The sequence below is a fragment of the Spathaspora passalidarum genome (genome assembly GCF_000223485.1).
Source record: "Spathaspora passalidarum NRRL Y-27907 unplaced genomic scaffold SPAPAscaffold_2, whole genome shotgun sequence".
Lineage (NCBI taxonomy): Eukaryota > Fungi > Ascomycota > Pichiomycetes > Serinales > Debaryomycetaceae > Spathaspora > Spathaspora passalidarum.
The window spans coordinates 1,729,114-1,749,856 of NW_006767426.1; the positions used below are offsets into that span (position 1 = coordinate 1,729,114).

Below are 20,743 nucleotides of genomic sequence, written 5' to 3' on the forward strand. Positions count from 1 at the left end.
ATGCTAATAACGTCTAGTTCTTTTTAGAACCGTACTTGTTTCTATATTCTTGAATAGAGGCTAAATCAGAGTCGCTGATTTTACCAGATAAAATGTCAATAACTTCAGCCAAACTGACGATGGAAAGAACTGGGATTCCGTATCTTTCAGAAACAGACTGAGTAGCAGAAATTGTAGCAGTATCAGTAGGCAATTCTTGTCTGTCCAAGGCAATGATACATCCAACAACATGACCCTTTTCATTACCAATGATTTCAAAGGCTTCGTTGATGGCAGTACCAGCAGTGATAACGTCATCGATAATCAAGATCTTCTTGTCTTTCAAAGCACAACCAACAATGGAACCACCTTCACCATGATCCTTCTTTTCCTTACGGTTGAAAGCATATCCTATGCTTCCGTAATTTTCAGGGTCTAATTCGGCTAACTTGGCAACAGTAATCGCAGCTAATGGGATACCTTTGTAAGCTGGGCCGAAAAGGATGTCGAATTGTAAACCAGAAGCGATAATGGCTTGGGCATAAGATGTGGCTAAATTAGATAATAATTTACCAGTGTTGAAATGTCCCAAGTTGAAGAAATATGGGGATTGACGTCCGGATTTCAAGGTAAAACTACCGAATTTCAATGCTTCGGATTCAAGAGCAGTTTCTAAAAAGGTTGATTTGTATGACATTGCGTGGTCTTAGAGTTCTTCGTGATGATGTGCAAGCCTCACCCTTGCAATTTGAAATAAAATTTGGCTAACTAGAGAAGAGGTCGTGTGAGGATCAAAAGAGTTTTTTTTTGGCTAGAACTAGCAAGAGGATCTGATCTCGCAGGGTCCATCAAGATCAGATATACCAACTATGACATGTTTGTAGGATGAGATATATCATGGGAGTAGAACTGACCATCTCTTCAATTGATAACATCAATTGATCGTGTAAAAGAAATTGACAAGATTAACTGGCTGTTGATTTTCCATGTATCGTGCTTAATGTTCTATAGTTCAGTCCAGCTGCTAATAATAGGAAAATTTTCCCATTAGCGTGGCATCGGACTCGAGTTGACTGATTGTGTGCTTCTTTATGTAATCTTAGAGGTGATTAATGTTATGGTGCTAGTCCATTTGATTTCACTAAGATTTGTCTTTTTGCAACTTTTCGCCGAAATTTTTTTCAAAATTTGCTCATCCTGCCGTATTTGTAATTAATCCTTGTATGACTTAAGAAATTGTGGAGATGAACCCTTCAAAGTCGTAAGCACCAGGCAAAAATGCTAAAAAACGAACCATTTGTCAAAATCTAGAAATAAGCTTACCTGCAGATCATCGCAAGTTAAATAAAATTAGACCATCTCATCTAGAGCCAAGTCAAGAAAAATACCAATTTACTAGCTAATAAAGCTTAACTGTATCCAAGCCCACTCATACCGTTAACGGACATATTGTGTCGTTCATATCGTATAGAAAACAAAGGAGTTACAAAAAACTTTACCGGAGTCAACACGTGACATTTCATAATTGGTTAGGAAAAAGTTTTTCACTTTTTGTTGAGTTTAAAGTGCCATGTGAATTTCAAATGACTCTTTAACGTAAACTGCAAAATCACGTAAGTTTGAGATTTACATGTAAATCAAAAAGGAATGGCGGCCCTTATTGACTCCACCACAGAATTAGTCAATTGTTAGTTATAGCAACCACAGTAGACACGCGTTGACTTCGATTTATTCAATATCTTATTGATTAACTTGTCCTTTTGGTTTGGCCAATATCAATTCGCTCATTCTTTGTGTTAGTTCCACCCACGCTTGATAACCAAGTGCCCGCTCTGTGGTCAACGTTTTGTGCTAAATTTTCACTTTGTTTTTTTTATTTTTTTTTTTTTTTTTGGTTCGTTTCGTATAATATTAATTCTGGCCACGGTGAGATCCCAAAATTTTTCACCCTCCTCCAATTACTTCGCCAATCATCAACTTTTTGAACTATAAAAGTCAATTGAAATTTCCAACGTTTCAATTTTTGAATTTTTTTCCTTCTTTTTCTTTTCTCTTTTCTCTTTCTTTTCTTCAGCTTATTATAACTCAATTATATATAATAAACCATGGTTCAATCATCCGTCTTAGGTTTCCCACGTATCGGTGGTCAAAGAGAATTAAAGAAAATTACCGAAGCTTACTGGCAAGGTAAAGCTACTGTTGAAGAATTGTTAGCAAAGGGTAAGGAATTAAGAGCCCACAACTGGAAGTTGCAAAAGGAAGCTGGTGTCGATATCATTGCTTCTAACGATTTCTCCTACTACGATCAAGTTTTGGATTTATCTCTTTTATTCAATGCTATCCCAGAACGTTACACCAAGTATGACTTGGCCCCAATTGACGTTTTATTCGCTATGGGTAGAGGTTTACAAAGAAAGGCCACTGAAACCACCCAAGCTGTTGATGTTACCGCTTTGGAAATGGTTAAATGGTTTGACTCTAACTACCATTACGTCAGACCAACTTTCTCCCACTCTACTGAATTCAAGTTGAACACTGCTGCCGGTGTTAAGCCAGTTGATGAATATTTAGAAGCTAAGGCTTTAGGTGTTGAAACTAGACCAGTTGTTTTAGGTCCAATCTCCTACCTTTACTTGGGTAAGGCTGACAAGGACTCTTTAGACTTGGAACCAATTTCTTTATTGGAAAAGGTTTTGCCAGTTTACAAGCAATTATTGGCTCAATTAAAGGCTGCCGGTGCTAACCAAGTTCAAATTGATGAACCAGTCTTGGTTTTGGATTTACCAGAAGAAGTTCAAGCTAAGTACCAAGCTGCTTACGAAGCTTTAGTTGGTGATGACTTGCCAGAATTAGTTTTGACCACCTACTTCGGTGATGTCAGACCAAACTTGAAGGCCATTGCTAACTTGCCAGTTGCTGGTTACCATTTCGATTTCGTCAGAGCTGCTGAACAATTTGATGAAGTTGTTGCCATTGTTGGTGAAAAGCAAACCTTATCTGTCGGTATTGTTGACGGTAGAAACATTTGGAAGACTGACTTTGCCAAGGCTGCTGCTTTTGTCGAAAAGGCTATTGCCAAGTTGGGCGCTGACCGTGTTGTCACTGCCACTTCTTCTTCCTTGTTACACACTCCAGTCGACTTAGAATCTGAATCCAAGTTGGACCCAGTTATCAAGGATTGGTTCTCCTTTGCCACCCAAAAGTTGGCTGAAGTTGTTGCTATTGCCAAGAAGGTTTCCGGTGACGATGTTTCTGCTGCTTTTGCTGCTAACGCTGCTTCTATCAAGGCTAGATCTGAATCTTCCATCACTAACAATCCAAAGGTTCAAGAAAGATTAACCACCATTAACGAAGCTTTATCCACCAGAAAGGCTGCTTTCCCAGAAAGATTAGCTGAACAAAAGACCAAGTACAACTTGCCATTGTTCCCAACCACCACCATTGGTTCTTTCCCACAAACCAAGGATATCAGAATCAACAGAAACAAGTTTGCCAAGGGTCAAATTACTGCTGAAGAATACGAAGCTTTCATTAACAAGGAAATGGAAACCGTTATCAGATTCCAAGAAGAAATTGGTTTGGATGTCTTGGTCCACGGTGAACCAGAAAGAAACGATATGGTTCAATACTTTGGTGAACAATTAGATGGTTTTGCCTTCACCACCAACGGTTGGGTTCAATCTTATGGTTCCAGATATGTTAGACCACCTATTATTGTTGGTGATGTCTCTAGACCAAAGGCCATGACTGTTAAGGAATCTGTTTACGCCCAATCTTTAACCAAGTCTCCAATGAAGGGTATGTTGACTGGTCCAGTCACTATCTTAAGATGGTCTTTCCCAAGAGATGATGTCTCTGGTAAGGTTCAAGCTTTACAATTAGGTTTAGCTTTACGTGATGAAGTTCAAGACTTAGAAGCTGCCGGTATCACTGTTATCCAAGTTGATGAACCAGCTATCAGAGAAGGTTTACCATTGAGAGCTGGTAAGGAAAGATCCGACTACTTGAACTGGGCTGCTCAATCTTTCAGAGTTGCTACTTCTGGTGTCGAAAACTCCACTCAAATCCACTCCCATTTCTGTTACTCTGATTTGGATCCAAACCATATCAAGGCTCTTGATGCTGATGTTGTCTCTATTGAATTCTCCAAGAAGGATGACCCTAACTACATTCAAGAATTTGCCGAATATCCAAACCACATTGGTTTAGGTTTATTCGATATCCACTCTCCAAGAATTCCATCCAAGCAAGAATTTGTTTCTAGAATTGAAGAAATCTTGAAGGTTTACCCAGCCAACAAATTCTGGGTCAACCCAGATTGTGGTTTAAAGACTAGAGGTTGGACCGAAGTCAGAGAATCTTTGACCAACATGGTTGAAGCTGCTAAGGAATTCCGTGCCAAGTACTAATCTTTTTTAGCTTAGTCTAGAAAAGATGTTTTGCATTATTCAATTCTATTTGTTGATGCTGTATCTGAAGATCTTTTTTGATTACATTTATTCAACATTAATGTAATTTTATTACTAATTTACCAATTTTTATTATTCCTTTTACTTTTGTGATGATATTGATATGGGGAAATGAAAACTTTTTTGTATTTAACCTTTTTGTATTTGTTTATTATGTTTTGGGATTTCAACATCGGTTTATATATATATATAATTTAAATATTATATTGATATTTAAAAGTTAATTGTAGTATATAAGAGTAGCTGTGTGCAAGTCATAATCCATGTTTGAATAGTTATAGTCAAAGTTTCATGAAAGAAAACAAATTGACCGTAATATCTATATATGTATGTGGATATTATTAGGTATGTTGTACTTTATATAAGCTTTGGTGACAAATGTCATTGTGTATCACCACGTTATGCATCATTTGCTTCCGCCTTAACGATTGTTTTTGCAATCGCATTCATCACTATTGTTCTTTCAAAAAGTATTTCCGAAAATCTTAGCGTTTTTCAATGAATATATACTAAACAATACAATCAATACGAATTAAAACATTCTTTTCGGCATAGAAATGACCCGGTTCATATTGTTATAGAGTATTTCAAAAAAAAAAAAATAATTGTTTGATCTTGCCGGATGATTTCCCATTTCCCCCCCCCTCCCACTCTTTCCCCATATTCTGCCCTCCACCCAACCTCCACCTTCCACCGAATACCTCCACCACGCATTAATTGTAAATCAATTCACGGGTTGTTTACTTTACAACAATGGATTCCTTTCTAAATATTTGAGTTGTGCCTTGGTGCCCTTCTCCGCTTTTCTCGAGTAATGGGGTCACTTTCGGGGGGTATATAAGGGGGTAACTTGGATTCCTTTCTAGCTTGAATTTTATTCTTTCCTTAGCTATTACTCCAAAAATGGTTGCTAATCCCTCTTTAGTGCTTAAGAAAATTGACGAAATCGTCTTTGAAAATCAAGAAGCCCCAACAATCACCGAACCCACCGATGTGATTGTCCAAGTCAAGAAAACTGGGATCTGCGGTTCCGACATTCATTTCTACCAGCATGGTAAAATCGGAAACTACATCCTTACCAAACCAATGGTATTAGGTCATGAATCTGCTGGTGTTGTTACTGAAGTCGGTCCTGGAGTGAAATACCTCCGTGTGGGTGATAACGTTGCCATTGAACCTGGTGTGCCTTCAAGATTCTCAGATGCGTACAAGAGTGGGAGGTATAATTTATGTCCTCACATGCGATTCGCTGCTACCCCTAGTACAAAAGATGAACCTAATCCACCAGGAACTTTGTGTAAATATTTCAAATCTCCTGAAGATTTCTTGGTGAAATTACCTGATCATGTATCGCTTGAATTGGGTGCGATGGTTGAGCCATTATCTGTTGGTGTCCATGCATGTAAGATAGGTAAGGTTAAATTTGGAGATACAGTTGCTGTCTTCGGAGCTGGTCCAGTTGGACTCCTTACTGCTGCTACTGCCAAGACATTTGGAGCTGCAAAAGTTATCATCATCGACGTGTTTGATAACAAGTTGCAAATGGCTAAAGATATCGGTGTGGTTACGCATACTTTTAACTCCAAAACCGATGGTGATTACAATGACTTGATTAAACACTTTGGTGGTCAGCCAAACGTAGTTTTGGAATGTACTGGTGCTGATCCATGTGTAGGCATGGGTGTTAATATTTGTGCTCCAGGTGGAACATTTATTCAAGTTGGGAATGCAGCTGCACCAGTCAAGTTCCCAATCACGCAATTTGCCATGAAGGAATTAACCTTGTATGGGTCATTTAGATATGGATTTGGTGATTATCAAGATGCAGTTAATATATTTGATGCCAATTACAAGAATGGTAAGGATAAGGCTCCTATTGATTTTGAACGGTTGATTACTCATAGATTTAAGTTTGATGATGCCATTAAGGCCTATGATTTGGTCAGATCTGGGTGTGGTGCTGTCAAGTGTTTAATTGATGGACCAGAGTAGATATTATTTAGAGTTAATACATGTTCAAGCTATTGTGTCAGAGTAAACTTGAAACATGAGCCGAATGTAATGCTGATATTTGCAGCCTTGATTGGTAGCACGTGGAAGCGACTTTGGCCATATACCACCAGTAATGAAAAGTAAAGGAGGCTTACAAAGAGTCACCCATTTACATTCAAAGATATTCACGACTCTAAACACCAACGATATTCAGTCTACCACAATTGGTTATGCCAAGCATGCAATGTACATTACACGACATGAGACGAAGTGTCGCGCTGATTCCAAAAAATGTCGTCTGATTCCGAAAAAGTCAGAAATCCTTTTCCGCCACCAAAATAGTTCTTGTCCATATCAACCACAACGAACCAACTGACAGAGCAAACAAGGACAATGTCTGACCAATTGATTAGCGAGTTCGTGTCAATCACCAATTCTTCAAAATATTTGGCTGAACAGTATTTACTGAGAAACAACAATGACTTGATGGAAGCCGTGGAGGATTATTATGCTAATGATGGCAACAGTGCCTCCACACCTACATCTAACCAATTCCAGAATGCGTATGTATATAGAAATTGTGACTTAGCTTTGAGATATCAATTACTAACTTGTTTTTGTAGTGATAATGCTAGTGGTTCTGGTCGACTTCGTACTTTAAGAGATTTGAATGATGACGGTGGGGATGACTCGGCGGACGAAAAGGATATGAACTACTTTACTGGAGGTGAGAAATCTGGATTACAAGTTGAAAACCCTAATAAGGATAGAAGGAAAGGCGGAAACTCTCAGAATGACCAGCTGATTATTGATCAAATTTTCCAAAGAGCAAAAGAACAAACAAATCAACCAGATGACCGTCCAAGTGCTGGTGATGAACCTCAACAGCCTAAATTCTCTGGTCGTGGGTTCAAATTAGGTGATGGCAATGAGCCAAGTCAAGAAATTGCTGATCCAAATGCTAATATATTCAGACCTACTAAAGTCAATCGAGAAATCACCTTTTGGAAACAAGGGTTTACCGTGGGTGAAACTGGTGAGTTACATAGATATGATGATCCAAGAAATGCTAGTATTTTACAAGAATTGAATCAAGGTAGAGTTCCAATGTCTATTTTGGATGTTGAGTTTGGTCAAGATGTCGATGTCTCGGTATTTAAAAAGACTGACGAAGAATGGAAACCTCCTAGCTTAAGTAGAAAAGCTGCTGGTTATTTCGGAAAGGGACAAAGATTAGGGTCACCTGTACCGGGTGAACCAATAGTAACGGAGAGCTCTAGTCCTCAGAAGGAAGTTGTCAGCTCTGCTCCATCTGAACCACAAGGCGAAGGTGATTCATTAGTTCAGATTAGATTTGCCAATGGTAAGAAAACAGCCCATAAGTTTAATTCAAGCGATGCTGTAACTAAAGTGTATGACTTTGTTAGAAACCATGAGTATAATGATCCATCAAAGGAGTTCAATTTGAGCCATGCCTTCCCTGTCAAGCCAATTGAGGATACTAGCGATATAACTGTAGCTGATGCTAAGTTGAAGAATGCTGTTATTGTGCAAAGATGGAAGATCTAACGAGTGTATAAGTTAATAGTGTCGTAAATAGCTTGAATATGTCGCGACAATGAACATCAAATTAAAAAGTGAAATAAAAAAAAATATATTCAGAGAATCTTGTTTGCAAAATTTCTTACAACCAAATCTTCTTTATAGACCACATTGACATGATAGCGAAGGTGTTGAGGGTGACACAAGTGATAGGAAAACGTCGAATACGACCGAATGTTTATATTCGTTTTATATCCACCAGATCAGATGAACGGCTGCCGTTTCTTTTCACCCCGAATGTAGATCAACATCCAGGTATCAATGGATCCAAGCTACAAGAACAGTACTCTCAGTACTATAGAAATGCATTGACGTTCAAGAATCCTAATTATTACTACAGAGATTTAGAATTTGAAGATATGGATGATGTGGAAATAAACAGTACGCCGGCTGAAGATTTTGGGGTGATTCTTGATCGGAATTTGAATTCTGTTCCTGTGCCTGGATCAGTTGTTGAATTCATACACCCTACCACATTGGAAGTAAAGTTCGGTGTCGTAATACGAGAATCTCAGGCTCGATTTGATGAAAGTTTGAATAGACTTGTTGTGCTTATGCCCGATAATGAAGTGGTTCAAATATCGCCCATGGATGTCAATTTCCATTGTCATAGTTTGATCTATGGTGATTTTGAAACAATATACGAGAACATAATGCATACTGATATAGATGATCGACTTTATGTTATACTGGCAATGCACAAGTTCATCCATGACAGTCACATAATGAAGAAATTGTTTGAAGACAAGTTGGATAGGTTATTCTTTCAATTTGCAACTAGCCGGATCCGTGCTTTGTCGTTTGCACATTTGATCGACGCTACTCAGTTTCCAGAACATATGATTGACGTGATTAAGGAATCCCGGTGGAATCAGTGTGCCTTGTTTATGGGCCTTCATTTGAACTTGGTGAATTCTTGTCGATGGATAGTACCAAAGTATATTCCTGCTAATAAAGGATCAAACATTTTCAATGAAGAGCATTCAAATAATTATGTTTCCAGACCAATTTATTTGGTTAATACTGAAGATAACTGGATTGCCATATCGAAATTTCTTGACGATATGAAAACTGAAAATGGATTTCATAATTTAAACCACGAATTTAGCTCCTTTTATAAGCATCAAACGAGCAAATTGGCAGTCGAGGGAGATAAGTTAAATGCTGCATTGTCAACCTCTACCCATCGTCATTTTGCGCATGTTATTGAAATGTTAAAGTTCATGGTGATATACCCTCATGATACGCTTCTTACAGAAATAAAGAAATTGGATCTATTCAAAAACGTGGAAACTGCTAGTGATATCTATAATATACTTGAAGAATTGAAAATATTTAAACATGGTCAAGCATCTGATGTTTTAGTCGAACTGGGTATACTAGGTGAAGTTAACAAAAGCAAAGAAGTGCATGAAGTGCTTGGATCTGACAATTTCAGACATTTACGTGGGAAGGGATTTAGCCGAGATCTAGTTGTCTATGGACTCAATCTTAATTATCCTTCCAATTCTCAAACTCCTACAATTGGTGTATCCCTTGAGAAAATCCTACGAGACGAGCATATCCTCCGGATTCACATTCCTGATCCGATCACGTTTCATTCACCTACAAGTAAACCCATGCGGAAAGCTTTTCATCCTGAATATGGTTTTGTTTCCGGGATGGATCATTTAATTAACAATCAGCACTGGTTCCCACTTTTTCCCAACAAGGGATTTCCTAGTTGGCACGATAAAACGGCAAAAAATGTTGAAACTAGTAATTTTTCTACATGTATGACGGTGTCATTCAAGTATAACCCCTTGGCAGATGACCCATTTCAGGATTTACAACTGTTGGTTTCTGTTAGAATGGATAATATTCTATCTTGCAATATCAAGAAATTGGATGATAAAGAATTGGAGAAATGTTTGGCAGGGGTGAGGATTGCTCCTGATGTGGTTAGTTGGCTTGAAGGAACTTCAGAACGGACGAGTAACTTGACTTTAAATGATCAAGAGACTATTCGAGGGATTTACAGCATCATGCAAAGATTCTTTAAGCGAAGAAGTATTCATAATGCATCACCTCCTGATCCATTGCAAACTCCGTCAAGCATAGATTCTTCCAATTTGTCACATGGATTAGTGACTACTGTGAAGAATGATTTCAGCTTTATGTTAGAGGAAGAATCTGCGGAGCAAGTAAAGAAAGATACTTCAGTTACCGCATATAAAGTCACTAACCACTGGCCCAATACACATGAATCGCATTTTCTCATCAATGAGCTACGCGTATTGGTAGGTACACTTGTTTCCGAGTATTGCATTGACAAGAACATCCCAATTTTACGTCGGGCTCAACATCTCAACACTGGCGACTTTCCTGAAGACAAAGTGATTGTTCCTCATCGTACTGTTCTTCAAAAATCGTACGACGCAACTTCGTATTCGTACATGCTTTATTCCAAGAACTCCAAGGGATACATGACTCCACAGAACGTGTTGGTCAGTAAATCATTCCTTGCTCCTGAGAGTATCACATTTAGAGATGTGGAAGATAAAGAGAATATTGTGCTTGGACTAGACAACGGATGGGCTAATATTGTCGATGTGTATAGCAAGGGAGAAGCCGTTGTGAATCAACTTCAAATATTGATGTCATTACAGTATACGTTCCAAAGAGCAGCGATACGTCGAGGTGCATCGCTTATTGCTGTCAATGAGAAGTTTTCTAATCTTAGAAGACTAGGGTACGAGACTAACGGTGCATTTCCGGAAAGGGTACTTGCTGGGCAAATTGAGAATATTATCAATGGAGATAATGATTCCAAGTATGTCATGCAGACTATTAAAAAGTATTGGACTTTGAGATGTCTACAGCAGGATGTGAGAAAAGTGCAAGAGTTTGAATGTATGATTACCAAAGTAGGTGTGAGTATGATGCCAGGGGTGATATTGTCGAAGGGATATTGCGTAGAATTGGATATTGAAGTGGATGTATTGACGGATGTGCCTAACCAATATGTAGGTATGCCAATACTGTGTAACCAAGTAGTATGGATGGACCCAGTAGGAGGTGCTTGTTTGCTTAAAGACAAGAAGTTGGTTATTGATGATAAGTTATGAATTTGTACATAGAAATTTACATTTTATTTATTTTAGTTTTTTTTTTTTTTTGTCAGTCGCAGCTTTTTTTCAATCAGGAAAATAAATTTCTAAAAATTTTCACTGACTCATACCAGTAACAAGAAGCAGCAACTAGCTATTAGACACCAACAACAATGGTAAGTACATTCAAATAGCTATCCATAGTATATAATAAGCGTATACTAACACATATGGCAGCCCGCTCAAGTGCAACCTTCAATTGAAGCATTGACCAAAATCATTGCTTCCAATACCGAAACTCCTGCTCCAAATCTTTACCCAATCTACAAATATGTCGCATATAACGACATCAGTACCCATCAGGCTTACTTGAAATTAGCTAAGTTGAACGATCCAAAGCGTTCACCTTCTTTCCTTTTTGAATCATCAATTAAAGGTGACACCGTCGACAGATATACTTTTATTGGGATCAACCCAACCAAGATCATCAAGACTGGTGATGACGCTAGTAAGTATTCTAGTGAGTTCTGCAATGTTGATCCTATAACTGTATTAGAAAAAGAGTTGGATGGATTCAGACAAGCTAGTTTACCAGGATTACCTAAATTCAGTGGTGGTGCAACTGGTTACATTTCCTATGACTGTATCAAATATTTCGAACCAAAGACAAGAAGACCATTAGAAGATGTATTACAATTGCCAGAAGCTGTATTGATGTTGTGTGATTTGGTTATTGCTTTCGACCACGTTTTCCAAAGATTCCAAATCATATATAACGTTAGGGTGGATGGTGACTCTAACTTGGAAGAAAATTATAAACAAGCCGTAGCACAAATTGAACAAGTTGAACAAACATTATTGGCTGATGTTTCTCCAGAACAATACAACCCAGTTCAAGGACCTATCAAAATGAACCAAAATTTCACATCCAACATTGGTCAACAAGGTTACGAACAACACGTTACTACTCTAAAGGACCATATCTTAAAGGGAGACATTATTCAAGCCGTTCCATCGCAAAGAATTGCACGTCCTACTTCCTTACACCCATTCAACATCTACCGTCATTTGCGTACCGTCAACCCATCCCCATACTTGTTCTACATTGATTTAGTTGATTTCCAAATCATTGGTGCCTCGCCAGAATTATTAGTCCAGTCAGATAGTCACGGTAGAGTAGTGACCCATCCAATTGCTGGTACCATGCCAAGAGGTAAGACTAACGAAGAAGACGAAGCTAACGCCGAAATCTTGCGTGCCAGTTTGAAGGATCGTGCCGAACACATTATGCTTGTTGATCTTGCTCGTAACGATATTAACCGTGTATGTACACCCACCAGTAACAAAGTTGACAAGCTTTTAACCATTCAGAGATTCTCCCATGTCATGCACTTGGTTTCTGAAGTTAGTGGGACCTTGAGAGACGATCAAACTAGATTTGATGCATTTAGATCGATTTTCCCTGCTGGGACCACAAGTGGTGCTCCAAAGGTTAAAGCTATGGAGTTAATTGCTGAATTAGAGAAGGAAAAGCGTGGTGTTTACGCCGGTGCTGTTGGTCATTGGGGGTATGATGGTAAGACCATGGACACTTGTATTGCCTTAAGAACTATGGTGTACAAAGACGGTGTAGCATATTTACAAGCTGGTGGTGGTATTGTTTTCGATAGTAACGAATATGACGAATACATGGAAACCATGAACAAAATGAGGGCCAACAACAATACAATTGTTGAAGCTGAAAACATTTGGGCAGAAAAAGTTGGTCAAATAGAGTAAACAGTGTGTAAATATTACTAGAATATATATATATATATAATGCTACCAGGCGGTTTGATATTGTGATATTAATAGCGAATATTTGCCCATTTTAGTGTGGTGCCGTAAAAGATAAGACAAGAGGCATTACTGTGTTACAACTAATAGGTAACATACACCGTCCCTATTGTTTCGAAAATGTGGTGGTTGACAGAAATTGTTGGTCACGTGCACGGCCTCAAAAACTAAATTGGCTAATAACCAGTAATATTTTGACAGACTGCTTATAAATCAAATCTGGCGCTGACATATCTTCTCATTTTCAAATCTGCTGATTGGACGTACAGGGTTACAACATTTGGTTACATCTAAAAGTTACGTCTTTGTCAAACCATAAATTATAAGCGTAAATTTAACCTTGCAATATAAATCGAACGACACAAAATTTAATTAACTGGCACATAAAAAATAAAAAAATTAATGTCGAGTATTTTTTCTTTTCTGGCTGAATTTATTTTAACTAATTTGGGTTATCCCGCAATTTCTTGGTGAGAAAGTGAGAGAGAGGGAATTAATTTTGATGATCATCTTGACAAAAAAACGACAGACAGACAGACACTGGAGGTTTTTTTTTGATCTCACAGTAAAAAGCTACACTAAATTAATATTTTTTATTAGTATCCATTTTATTTTGTAATTTATATTACGGACAGTTTATATGAAAGGTGTGAAGGTGTCTAATTGAATAAAGCGATTGATAGATATTACTACAACACTGTATACTACTGAATTACTACTACTGCTACTACTTACTACCACCAGAGCCAGCAACTACTACTTGTAACCACCACCACCAAATGAATTCAGAAAACAACCCTCACGAGTCAACGTCGACATCCACTTCTCCAACAACAGGGTCTTTACCGCTTCCAATAGCAGCAATGGAACAGCAAGATAATCTAACATCACCAAAACAATCCACTGCCCAGGCAGCAACGTCAGCATCACCGCCCAAGAATTATTCCCGGACACCGACATCGTGGGACGCCGAAGATGACATTCTACTTATGCATCTCAAAGACACCCAGAAACTAGGATGGAAAGAGATTGCCAGTCATTTCACCAATCGTACCCCTAACGCTTGTCAATTTCGATGGAGACGATTAAAGTCTGGGAACTTGAAAAACCCTCCCAAGTCAGCTGCTGCTTTGGGTAATCAAATCAACACCAAAGCAATGATTGCTGCTGCTGCTACTGCTGCTGCCAACAAAAAGAAGAAACAGCCAACAACAAACCCTAAGGTTAAGGTGGAATCCACCTCGACATTCACTTCAGCATACTCGCCACTTCCTCAACCGACATTCCAGGGGTTTGATAATAATATATCCAATGCATTAGCTGGATTAAATGCATTGTCCAATTCTCCTTCATACATCTCAAGTCCAATGGTCAATACCAATCCTTCAACTCCAAGAGGTTTGAGTATTACGTCACCCAACATAAATGGAGGTCTTCCACCAACACCACAACAACAACAACAGCAGCAGCAGCAACATCAACATCAACAACATCAGCAGCAACAACCACAATCTCCTAATTCAGACACATCTTCATCTACCCCATTGGAAAACCAAACAGGTGGATACTATCCAGATAGTGTTGATCCAACCATGAATCTTCCGCAAGGTACACCTTCATCTCTCACGCCAAGAAATTCTATATCTCAGGGCTCGCCCCTTGTGCAACCCCATCCTCCAAGAACAAGTATTTCCAGCACGGCTAGTCTATCACGTTCAGGCTCAATCTCAGGCATCCCACCCATCCTGGTCCCCAGTAATTCCACGGGTTTACCCACCATGTCATTCCGAAACAACTCCATCATTCAAACAATAAGAGATGATCGGACTTCAATATCTTCCTTAGCTCGTGTTTCCGTCAGTTCGCTTCCTTCTAAATCCATGAATATCCCTCATCATCAAACTACAAACAATGCCTTGGCGCATATGCCGGTGTTGTTTGGTAGTACTGGTGGCAGTATAAGTGGTCCATTGTCGAGAAACCCCAGTTTGAGTGCACCTTCGGGGGCTCCTGGAGCAAACTCTGGCATTCAACAGAACAATGTTTCCAGTTTGCGCAACAGCAGCATTGTTAGTGCCAATCTGGGATACTATTCTCGTTCTGGATCAGTGGTGATACCGTATAATGCTGACAAGGAGGAGCCATTGAAGATTGACAAGGACAAGTTGGATGACCATAATAAGAAATTGAACAAGAAAAAGATAAAGACTATCCACCATAACCATCGTACAACGACAAAGACTAGCGGCGACTCCAAGGGTAAATCGGCTACACCTAACCCACCACCGTTAGAGATTCCCTGGACCATGGAAGAGGATGAATTGTTAATCAATAGAAGAAACAGAGAATTGTCATTTGCAGAATTACTGATCTTATTACCGCAAAGAACTGAAGGTGAAATATGGGCTCGAATTGATCATTTGGAAAAATTAAGAAATGGAGCACATAGATCAGCCACATCCAGTGATCCAAGAAGAGCTGGCATTGATTTCTATGATGATGATGACGATGATGTTATTGGTGGTCTCAGTGACGATGAAGATGATGACGACGATGACGATGATAATAATGACGTTTTGAGTGTAAGAAAGAGGAAGCGTAGAGCTAGCTCGGCGGTCAACCCACTTTCGGTTAGAGAAACAATCAGAAAACGTTTGTAAAAAAAAATGAAGTGTGTATATATTAAAATCTATAATTTTTTAATACAATTTCAATTCCAGAGTAATTTGATCTATAATCAGTTTTGGTGCAGGTCCCAACCCTAATACCGTAGCACTTCCGGCAGCAATTTGTGTTCTCCCGGCATCGTGAACAATATAAGCATTGATACCGAGGCTTATAGCTTGAGCATACAACATATCCATTCCTTCTTGGTCAGGAACTTGCAATGTGATTTTAGCCTGTCCATTGCCATATTCCCATCGTCTAACCATTTCTGGGTTATATGCTGGAGAATTTGGATTTGTGATTTTCTTGTAAAGCGCAAGAGTGGCATGCAGACATTGGGCAGCAGCTTTACCTTTACCCATTTTAAGATCTTGACGGACTATGAGAGTCATGCGGACTTCGCCTGGGACAGTGTTTAAATCAGTGGAATCCACGTCGATTCCGTCGTCTGACTCATCGGAATCAGATTCGTAAGATGACTCAGTGGAGGCGTCTGATGAGGATGATCCTGGAGCAATCGGTGGTTTCTTCTGTTTGAGTTTGCGTCTATTAGAGCATTTCAAGTATTGGCTTACATAGTAACCGGTAAGAAATGAGACAATACCCACGGACAAGATTTGCAAGTTTGAATTGGAAGTCATTGGGGGAGTTACATGATCGTTGTATACAAAATTTTCAGTATTGATTTTTTTTTCTAGTGGTTGTCAGACAAAATGTAATCAGACATAATTGTTAAATGTCTGTCATACGAGAACCTTTGGCTTTCCAGTCTTTTTCTTTTTCTTCTTGTCGATCTTGAACGAGTAGTCTCTCCAGTTCTTGACACGAACGTCACGTTCGTCTTCCCATTTGCTTTCCAATTGTTTCTTCAATTCCCGTTCTTGTCTTAATTTCTGCTCCTGTTCATGTTTTCTTTGCTTTGCAGTTTGTTGATATAATACTTGCAACTCCTGTTCGTTGATTTCATCCTGCAAGATCTCCGCCACTTGTTTCTTGACTTTGTCTAAATCATAGTCTTTTCCTTCGCTAGTCACACTGTGATAGATTGCAATCAATCGATTCTTTTCCTTGAACTCCTCCTCTTGTTCATTAGCACAAGAAAGCACCTTCTCTGCTTTTTTTAATCTATCAAATGCATCAGATGCACGAGGATGATCAGTCTTATCTGGATGTATAAGCAATGATTTCTTACGATAGACTCGCTTGATAATCAGACCAAGATCATCAGCTGTACTCAACGGGTTCAACTGAAGAATATCAAAGTAGTCGAATTCATTACAATTGAGGACACGTTCTATCTCAGCAGTTCTATTAAGTGCAGACTCTTCTAAGGAAAGAATCCGTTCCAATTCGTCGTTGTTCATACTGTTGCAATTAAAAGGAATAGTAAAGAAGAAAAAAAAAGTGAATGTAAATTTTTCAGTTAACGGACTCTCTGTATGTTCAAACGAGGTTTAGCGTTCTGTAGAAAAATGTCAACATGGAGACCAAGATATTACGACATCGGTGTCAATTTCTCTGATGGGATGTTCCAAGGGACGTACAATGGCCATTCAAAACATCCATGTGATATAAATCAAGTGATTGATCGAGCACATTTGTTCAATGTGGATAAAATGTTGATCACAGCTTCCAATATCCAAGAAAGTCAAAACCATTTCACCTTGTGCGAGAAATATGCCAACAATTTTGACTCTACTGCCGGTGTGCACCCATGTACTGTTGCTGAGGAATTCTACATCAAGGATAATGACGAATATACAAACACTTTACGTGATGATGTGGATGAAAAATTAACAAGGTTGAAAAATATAGCAGAAGAAGGACACAAGTTAGGACATGTCAAGGCGTTTGGAGAAATTGGATTAGATTACGACAGATTGCACTATTCTAACAAAGTTCAACAATGTGAGATGTTCAAGAAGCAACTTGAAGTTCATGCACAATTGAAACATTTGGATTTACCCTTGTTTCTCCACATGCGTGATGCCTGTGATGATTTTGTGTCTATAATCAAGCCATTCATAGAGGCTGGTTCGATAAGAAAAGGTAACGGTGTTGTGCATTCATTTACAGGTACTGAAGAAGAATTAAATAAGCTCTTAGGTTTGGGATTCTATATTGGAATAAATGGATGTTCATTAAAGACAGAAGAGAATGTTCAAGTTGCATCCAAGATCCCAATTGATAGATTGCTCATTGAAACAGATGCTCCGTGGTGTGAAATTAGAAAGAGCCATGCTTCATATAAGTACATCTCATCATATCCAAACAAGTTCTATCCAGATATCAAAACCACGGTACCAGAAGAACCACAAGAAGTTCAAGATTCTAAAAAGTCCAAAAAGAATGGTGGCCCAATGTTTAAACTTGCGGAAAACTTACCCTTCCCAGCCATAAAGAAAGAGCATTATGCTAAACACAGACAGTTTGTGCAAAGTTCATTAGAAAACTTACCTAATGCTGACATAGATACTAAAGTAGGCATGTATGCTCATCCAATGATTGTATCCCGTAATGAACCAGTTAATGTTGGACATGTTGCTGAGATTCTTTGTACTATCCACGGTATCAAACAAGAGAAGGAGATTGAAAGCTTTATAGATTTAATCTTTGAAAATTCTTGTAAATTGTTTAAAACGGGGTAATATTACAATATAATACATAATTACATAGACTTTTTCTATATATTCTAGTGCCTGTGTCTTGTTGATCTTCTGGGAGGTGATGAATTGTCAACGTCTGGCGTTGCCACTCTTCTCAATCTCCGTTCAGGTAATTCCAGTTCCAGCGATGGTTGCTTTACTGGTGGTGGTGGCTTGGAGATTTTGAACGTTCCTCTAGGTCTACCTCTTTTTCTTTGTCCTGGAGGTGGTAATAGAACACTGACTGTCTTTCTCTTTCTAGGAGGTAGGCGATATTTAAGCTCACTAAACCCGTCAGATTCTGAATCAAATTCATCTTCATATTCATCTTCTGGTTCCTCTGTTACTTTGATAAGTCTGCTTGGTCTAGAACTTGGCCGTGGCTTATTTATGACTACATCCTCATCCTCCTCCTCCTCCTCCTCCTCTACCTCTGCTTCTACCTCTTCTTCTACCTCTTCTTCCTCTTCATCCTCGTCATACTCTTCGAAATCAGGCTCTTCGTCATCTACTGACTCAGCATCGATATCAGCAAACAATTCCTCATAATTTTCCTCAGCCACTTCTTCACCACCTTCCCTTACTTCATTAAGTTTGGAAATTACATTCTTCCGCTTATGTACAATACCAGGATAACAAACAACGTACTCATCAAGAGAATCCTCAGTTTTATCCCTATTATCCTTGTTCATGTCCTGGTAAAGTTCAATCTCCTTATATCCTTCCTCTTCAAACGTGTATGGATTATTTATATCATCTTTCAAAAAGTTCGAAAGTAATGAAATGCTATTATGTGTCACCACCTGATTAGGCTTTGGTGATGTTGAAGAAGGTGGAGGTAATAATGCCGGTGCCGAGTTTATACCACCACTTGGGCCGAAAAGCATAGGTTTCCATAATAATTTATCATAATCTAGTTTGGTATACCCTTTCGCTTCCCATTTATTTATTTCATAGTTGATTCGATTAAGGTTTAATACAATAGCATACTTGTTAGTGGTTGGGTTCTTGTACAATGAATTTAACTGCTCGAGACCGACAATCACGTCTGATGGGGTCATTCCAGTGAGTTTACAAAGTGTTTCAATTGTTATCGAAACATCAGTTGGGTTGTTCTTCGTCCTTGCTTCAGTGCTGTTGGCTTCCCCCTCAATTTGGGTATTCTCAGTCTGTGCCGCAAGATATTTCATATACAATTCCTTCAACTTTTGAGCAGTTGTAATTCTCCAATAATTTCTGTAACTCAATAATCCTAAATCACTCAATGGTTTCTCGGGAGTACCATACTTAAACTCATTCCTACTTAATAGATAACTGAAATCGATAAGCAAATTCCCATACCCTTTTCTTTGATAAATGGGTAGCGTCAAAATACAAGAAACGTTATAATCAGAATTATTCAATTTTTCCTTTGAGAAATACCCCACAAAATGATATTTACTAGGATTCACCTCGTCGATTTCCGTAAGGACGTAGAAATTGAATGGCTCCACATCATAATACAACGTCTTCGAATTAAGAAATAACTTAGCTAACAAACATAAATTTTGGCAATAGTTGATATTTTTCCGTCCGTCGACTTCCCAAATTGCAATGTTTGTGCTTAGGTCTCGATATATTTCCAACCCTGGTGGATGATGGTTTGAAAAGTTGCAGTTTTTCAATTGGTGTCTAGAATAAGACATAGGTGAATTCATATACTTCAAACAGTATTCGCAGATGTAAAGCACTTCCGATTGGGAAAACTCCTCTGGGTATGGCGCAGTATACCACGTATCTATTTCATAATCACGAAACATGATTCGGTTGATCTTGGATCGGAAAGTCACGGCAGATACCGGTGCAGGTGTTGATTCTTCGTTGCTTTCTATTTCTGATGGCGCTCTTGTGGTGACTTTTGTTCGGAGTATGGTTCCTTCTTCTAGATACCTCTCAAACTTAACCCGGTCTTCTCGAGTTGGGTCAGTACCGTTTATAATACAATCAGGATATCGTAGTATACCTTGGTACGGCAACTGGATTTCTTCCATTCCGTTAAGTTCTTGTTCTTGCGTCTGTTTCTCCTGTGATCGTGGTCTAGCTTGTTTCTTCTTTCTACTTTTCAACTTAATAGTAACCCAAAAGTGGTTTGCATCCTGAATCTGCCGCACTGGGCTCCTGGAAGAATGTCGTACTCTATGATTACTATTGTCGCTGCCATTATATTGCCGAGTGGCGTCTATCATATGCTTTAACGAATAGTCATTGACTGCTCGTTCACGATAACTCCGTTTATCCAAGTCCACTGGAGTTATATTGGAGTAGACATGATTGTTGGTAATTTTGAGCAGACTCAATAGATGCAGCACCATGTCGTGTGTCTATTTTCACTGCTCTATAATGTCTGTGCGTGCAACTCGCAAAGTTTTTTTGCGGATGGTTGAATTGATGGTAGTAATTTGTTGCTGTTTTGATTATGAGTCTG

General features: G+C 38.8%; 12 protein-coding genes across 12 annotated transcripts; 8 read left to right on the forward strand and 4 right to left on the reverse strand. All coding sequences in view use genetic code 12, as the record gives it.

Moving 5' to 3' along the window:
• Positions 1 to 13: 13 nt before the first annotated feature.
• On the reverse strand, positions 14 to 676 carry URA5 (orotate phosphoribosyltransferase; the record flags this gene model as incomplete). Its single annotated transcript, XM_007373984.1, has 1 exon — positions 14 to 676. One exon carries the CDS (start codon positions 674 to 676, stop codon positions 14 to 16), a length of 663 nt encoding a protein of 220 aa, XP_007374046.1.
• Positions 677 to 2,050: 1,374 nt separating this feature from the next.
• On the forward strand, positions 2,051 to 4,659 carry MET6 (5-methyltetrahydropteroyltriglutamate-homocysteine S-methyltransferase; the record flags this gene model as incomplete). The annotated part of the gene is made up of 1 exon (XM_007373985.1): positions 2,051 to 4,659. One exon carries the CDS (start codon positions 2,085 to 2,087, stop codon positions 4,386 to 4,388), a length of 2,304 nt encoding a protein of 767 aa, XP_007374047.1.
• Positions 4,660 to 5,108: 449 nt separating this feature from the next.
• XYL2.2 (NAD(P)-dependent alcohol dehydrogenase) lies at positions 5,109 to 6,484 on the forward strand (the record flags this gene model as incomplete). The annotated part of the gene is made up of 1 exon (XM_007373986.1): positions 5,109 to 6,484. The coding sequence occupies one exon, from the start codon at positions 5,352 to 5,354 to the stop codon at positions 6,438 to 6,440; it is 1,089 nt and encodes a 362-aa protein (XP_007374048.1).
• Positions 6,485 to 6,791: 307 nt separating this feature from the next.
• On the forward strand, positions 6,792 to 8,080 carry SHP1 (protein phosphatase regulator; the record flags this gene model as incomplete). The annotated part of the gene is made up of 2 exons (XM_007373987.1): positions 6,792 to 7,003; positions 7,064 to 8,080. The coding sequence occupies 2 exons, from the start codon at positions 6,834 to 6,836 to the stop codon at positions 8,007 to 8,009; spliced, it is 1,116 nt and encodes a 371-aa protein (XP_007374049.1).
• Positions 8,081 to 8,158: 78 nt separating this feature from the next.
• Positions 8,159 to 11,149, forward strand: SPAPADRAFT_49509 (uncharacterized protein; the record flags this gene model as incomplete). Its single annotated transcript, XM_007373988.1, has 1 exon — positions 8,159 to 11,149. The coding sequence occupies one exon, from the start codon at positions 8,159 to 8,161 to the stop codon at positions 11,147 to 11,149; it is 2,991 nt and encodes a 996-aa protein (XP_007374050.1).
• A 155-nt stretch (positions 11,150 to 11,304) lies between these two features.
• TRP2 (anthranilate synthase) lies at positions 11,305 to 12,910 on the forward strand (the record flags this gene model as incomplete). Its single annotated transcript, XM_007373989.1, has 2 exons — positions 11,305 to 11,307; positions 11,369 to 12,910. 2 exons carry the CDS (start codon positions 11,305 to 11,307, stop codon positions 12,908 to 12,910), a joined length of 1,545 nt encoding a protein of 514 aa, XP_007374051.1.
• A 705-nt stretch (positions 12,911 to 13,615) lies between these two features.
• On the forward strand, positions 13,616 to 14,118 carry SPAPADRAFT_59891 (SANT/Myb-like DNA-binding domain-containing protein; the record flags this gene model as incomplete). The annotated part of the gene is made up of 1 exon (XM_007373990.1): positions 13,616 to 14,118. A coding segment is annotated over one exon (359 nt), but the record flags the coding sequence as incomplete, so codon positions are not given.
• Positions 14,119 to 14,158: 40 nt separating this feature from the next.
• SPAPADRAFT_59892 (uncharacterized protein) lies at positions 14,159 to 15,698 on the forward strand (the record flags this gene model as incomplete). Its single annotated transcript, XM_007373991.1, is given in 2 exon segments — positions 14,159 to 14,304; positions 14,324 to 15,698. The coding sequence occupies 1 exon segment, from the start codon at positions 14,560 to 14,562 to the stop codon at positions 15,625 to 15,627; it is 1,068 nt and encodes a 355-aa protein (XP_007374053.1).
• On the reverse strand, positions 15,627 to 17,007 carry SPAPADRAFT_59893 (aminoacyl-tRNA hydrolase; the record flags this gene model as incomplete). The annotated part of the gene is made up of 1 exon (XM_007373992.1): positions 15,627 to 17,007. The coding sequence occupies one exon, from the start codon at positions 16,273 to 16,275 to the stop codon at positions 15,667 to 15,669; it is 609 nt and encodes a 202-aa protein (XP_007374054.1).
• On the reverse strand, positions 16,378 to 16,998 carry SPAPADRAFT_133963 (uncharacterized protein; the record flags this gene model as incomplete). The annotated part of the gene is made up of 1 exon (XM_007373993.1): positions 16,378 to 16,998. One exon carries the CDS (start codon positions 16,996 to 16,998, stop codon positions 16,378 to 16,380), a length of 621 nt encoding a protein of 206 aa, XP_007374055.1.
• Positions 17,008 to 17,071: 64 nt separating the features above from the next.
• Positions 17,072 to 20,630, reverse strand: SAS3 (Sas3p; the record flags this gene model as incomplete). The annotated part of the gene is made up of 1 exon (XM_007373994.1): positions 17,072 to 20,630. One exon carries the CDS (start codon positions 20,628 to 20,630, stop codon positions 18,327 to 18,329), a length of 2,304 nt encoding a protein of 767 aa, XP_007374056.1.
• SPAPADRAFT_59894 (3'-5'-exodeoxyribonuclease) lies at positions 17,076 to 18,756 on the forward strand (the record flags this gene model as incomplete). The annotated part of the gene is made up of 1 exon (XM_007373995.1): positions 17,076 to 18,756. The coding sequence occupies one exon, from the start codon at positions 17,107 to 17,109 to the stop codon at positions 18,280 to 18,282; it is 1,176 nt and encodes a 391-aa protein (XP_007374057.1).
• Positions 20,631 to 20,743: the final 113 nt, after the last annotated feature.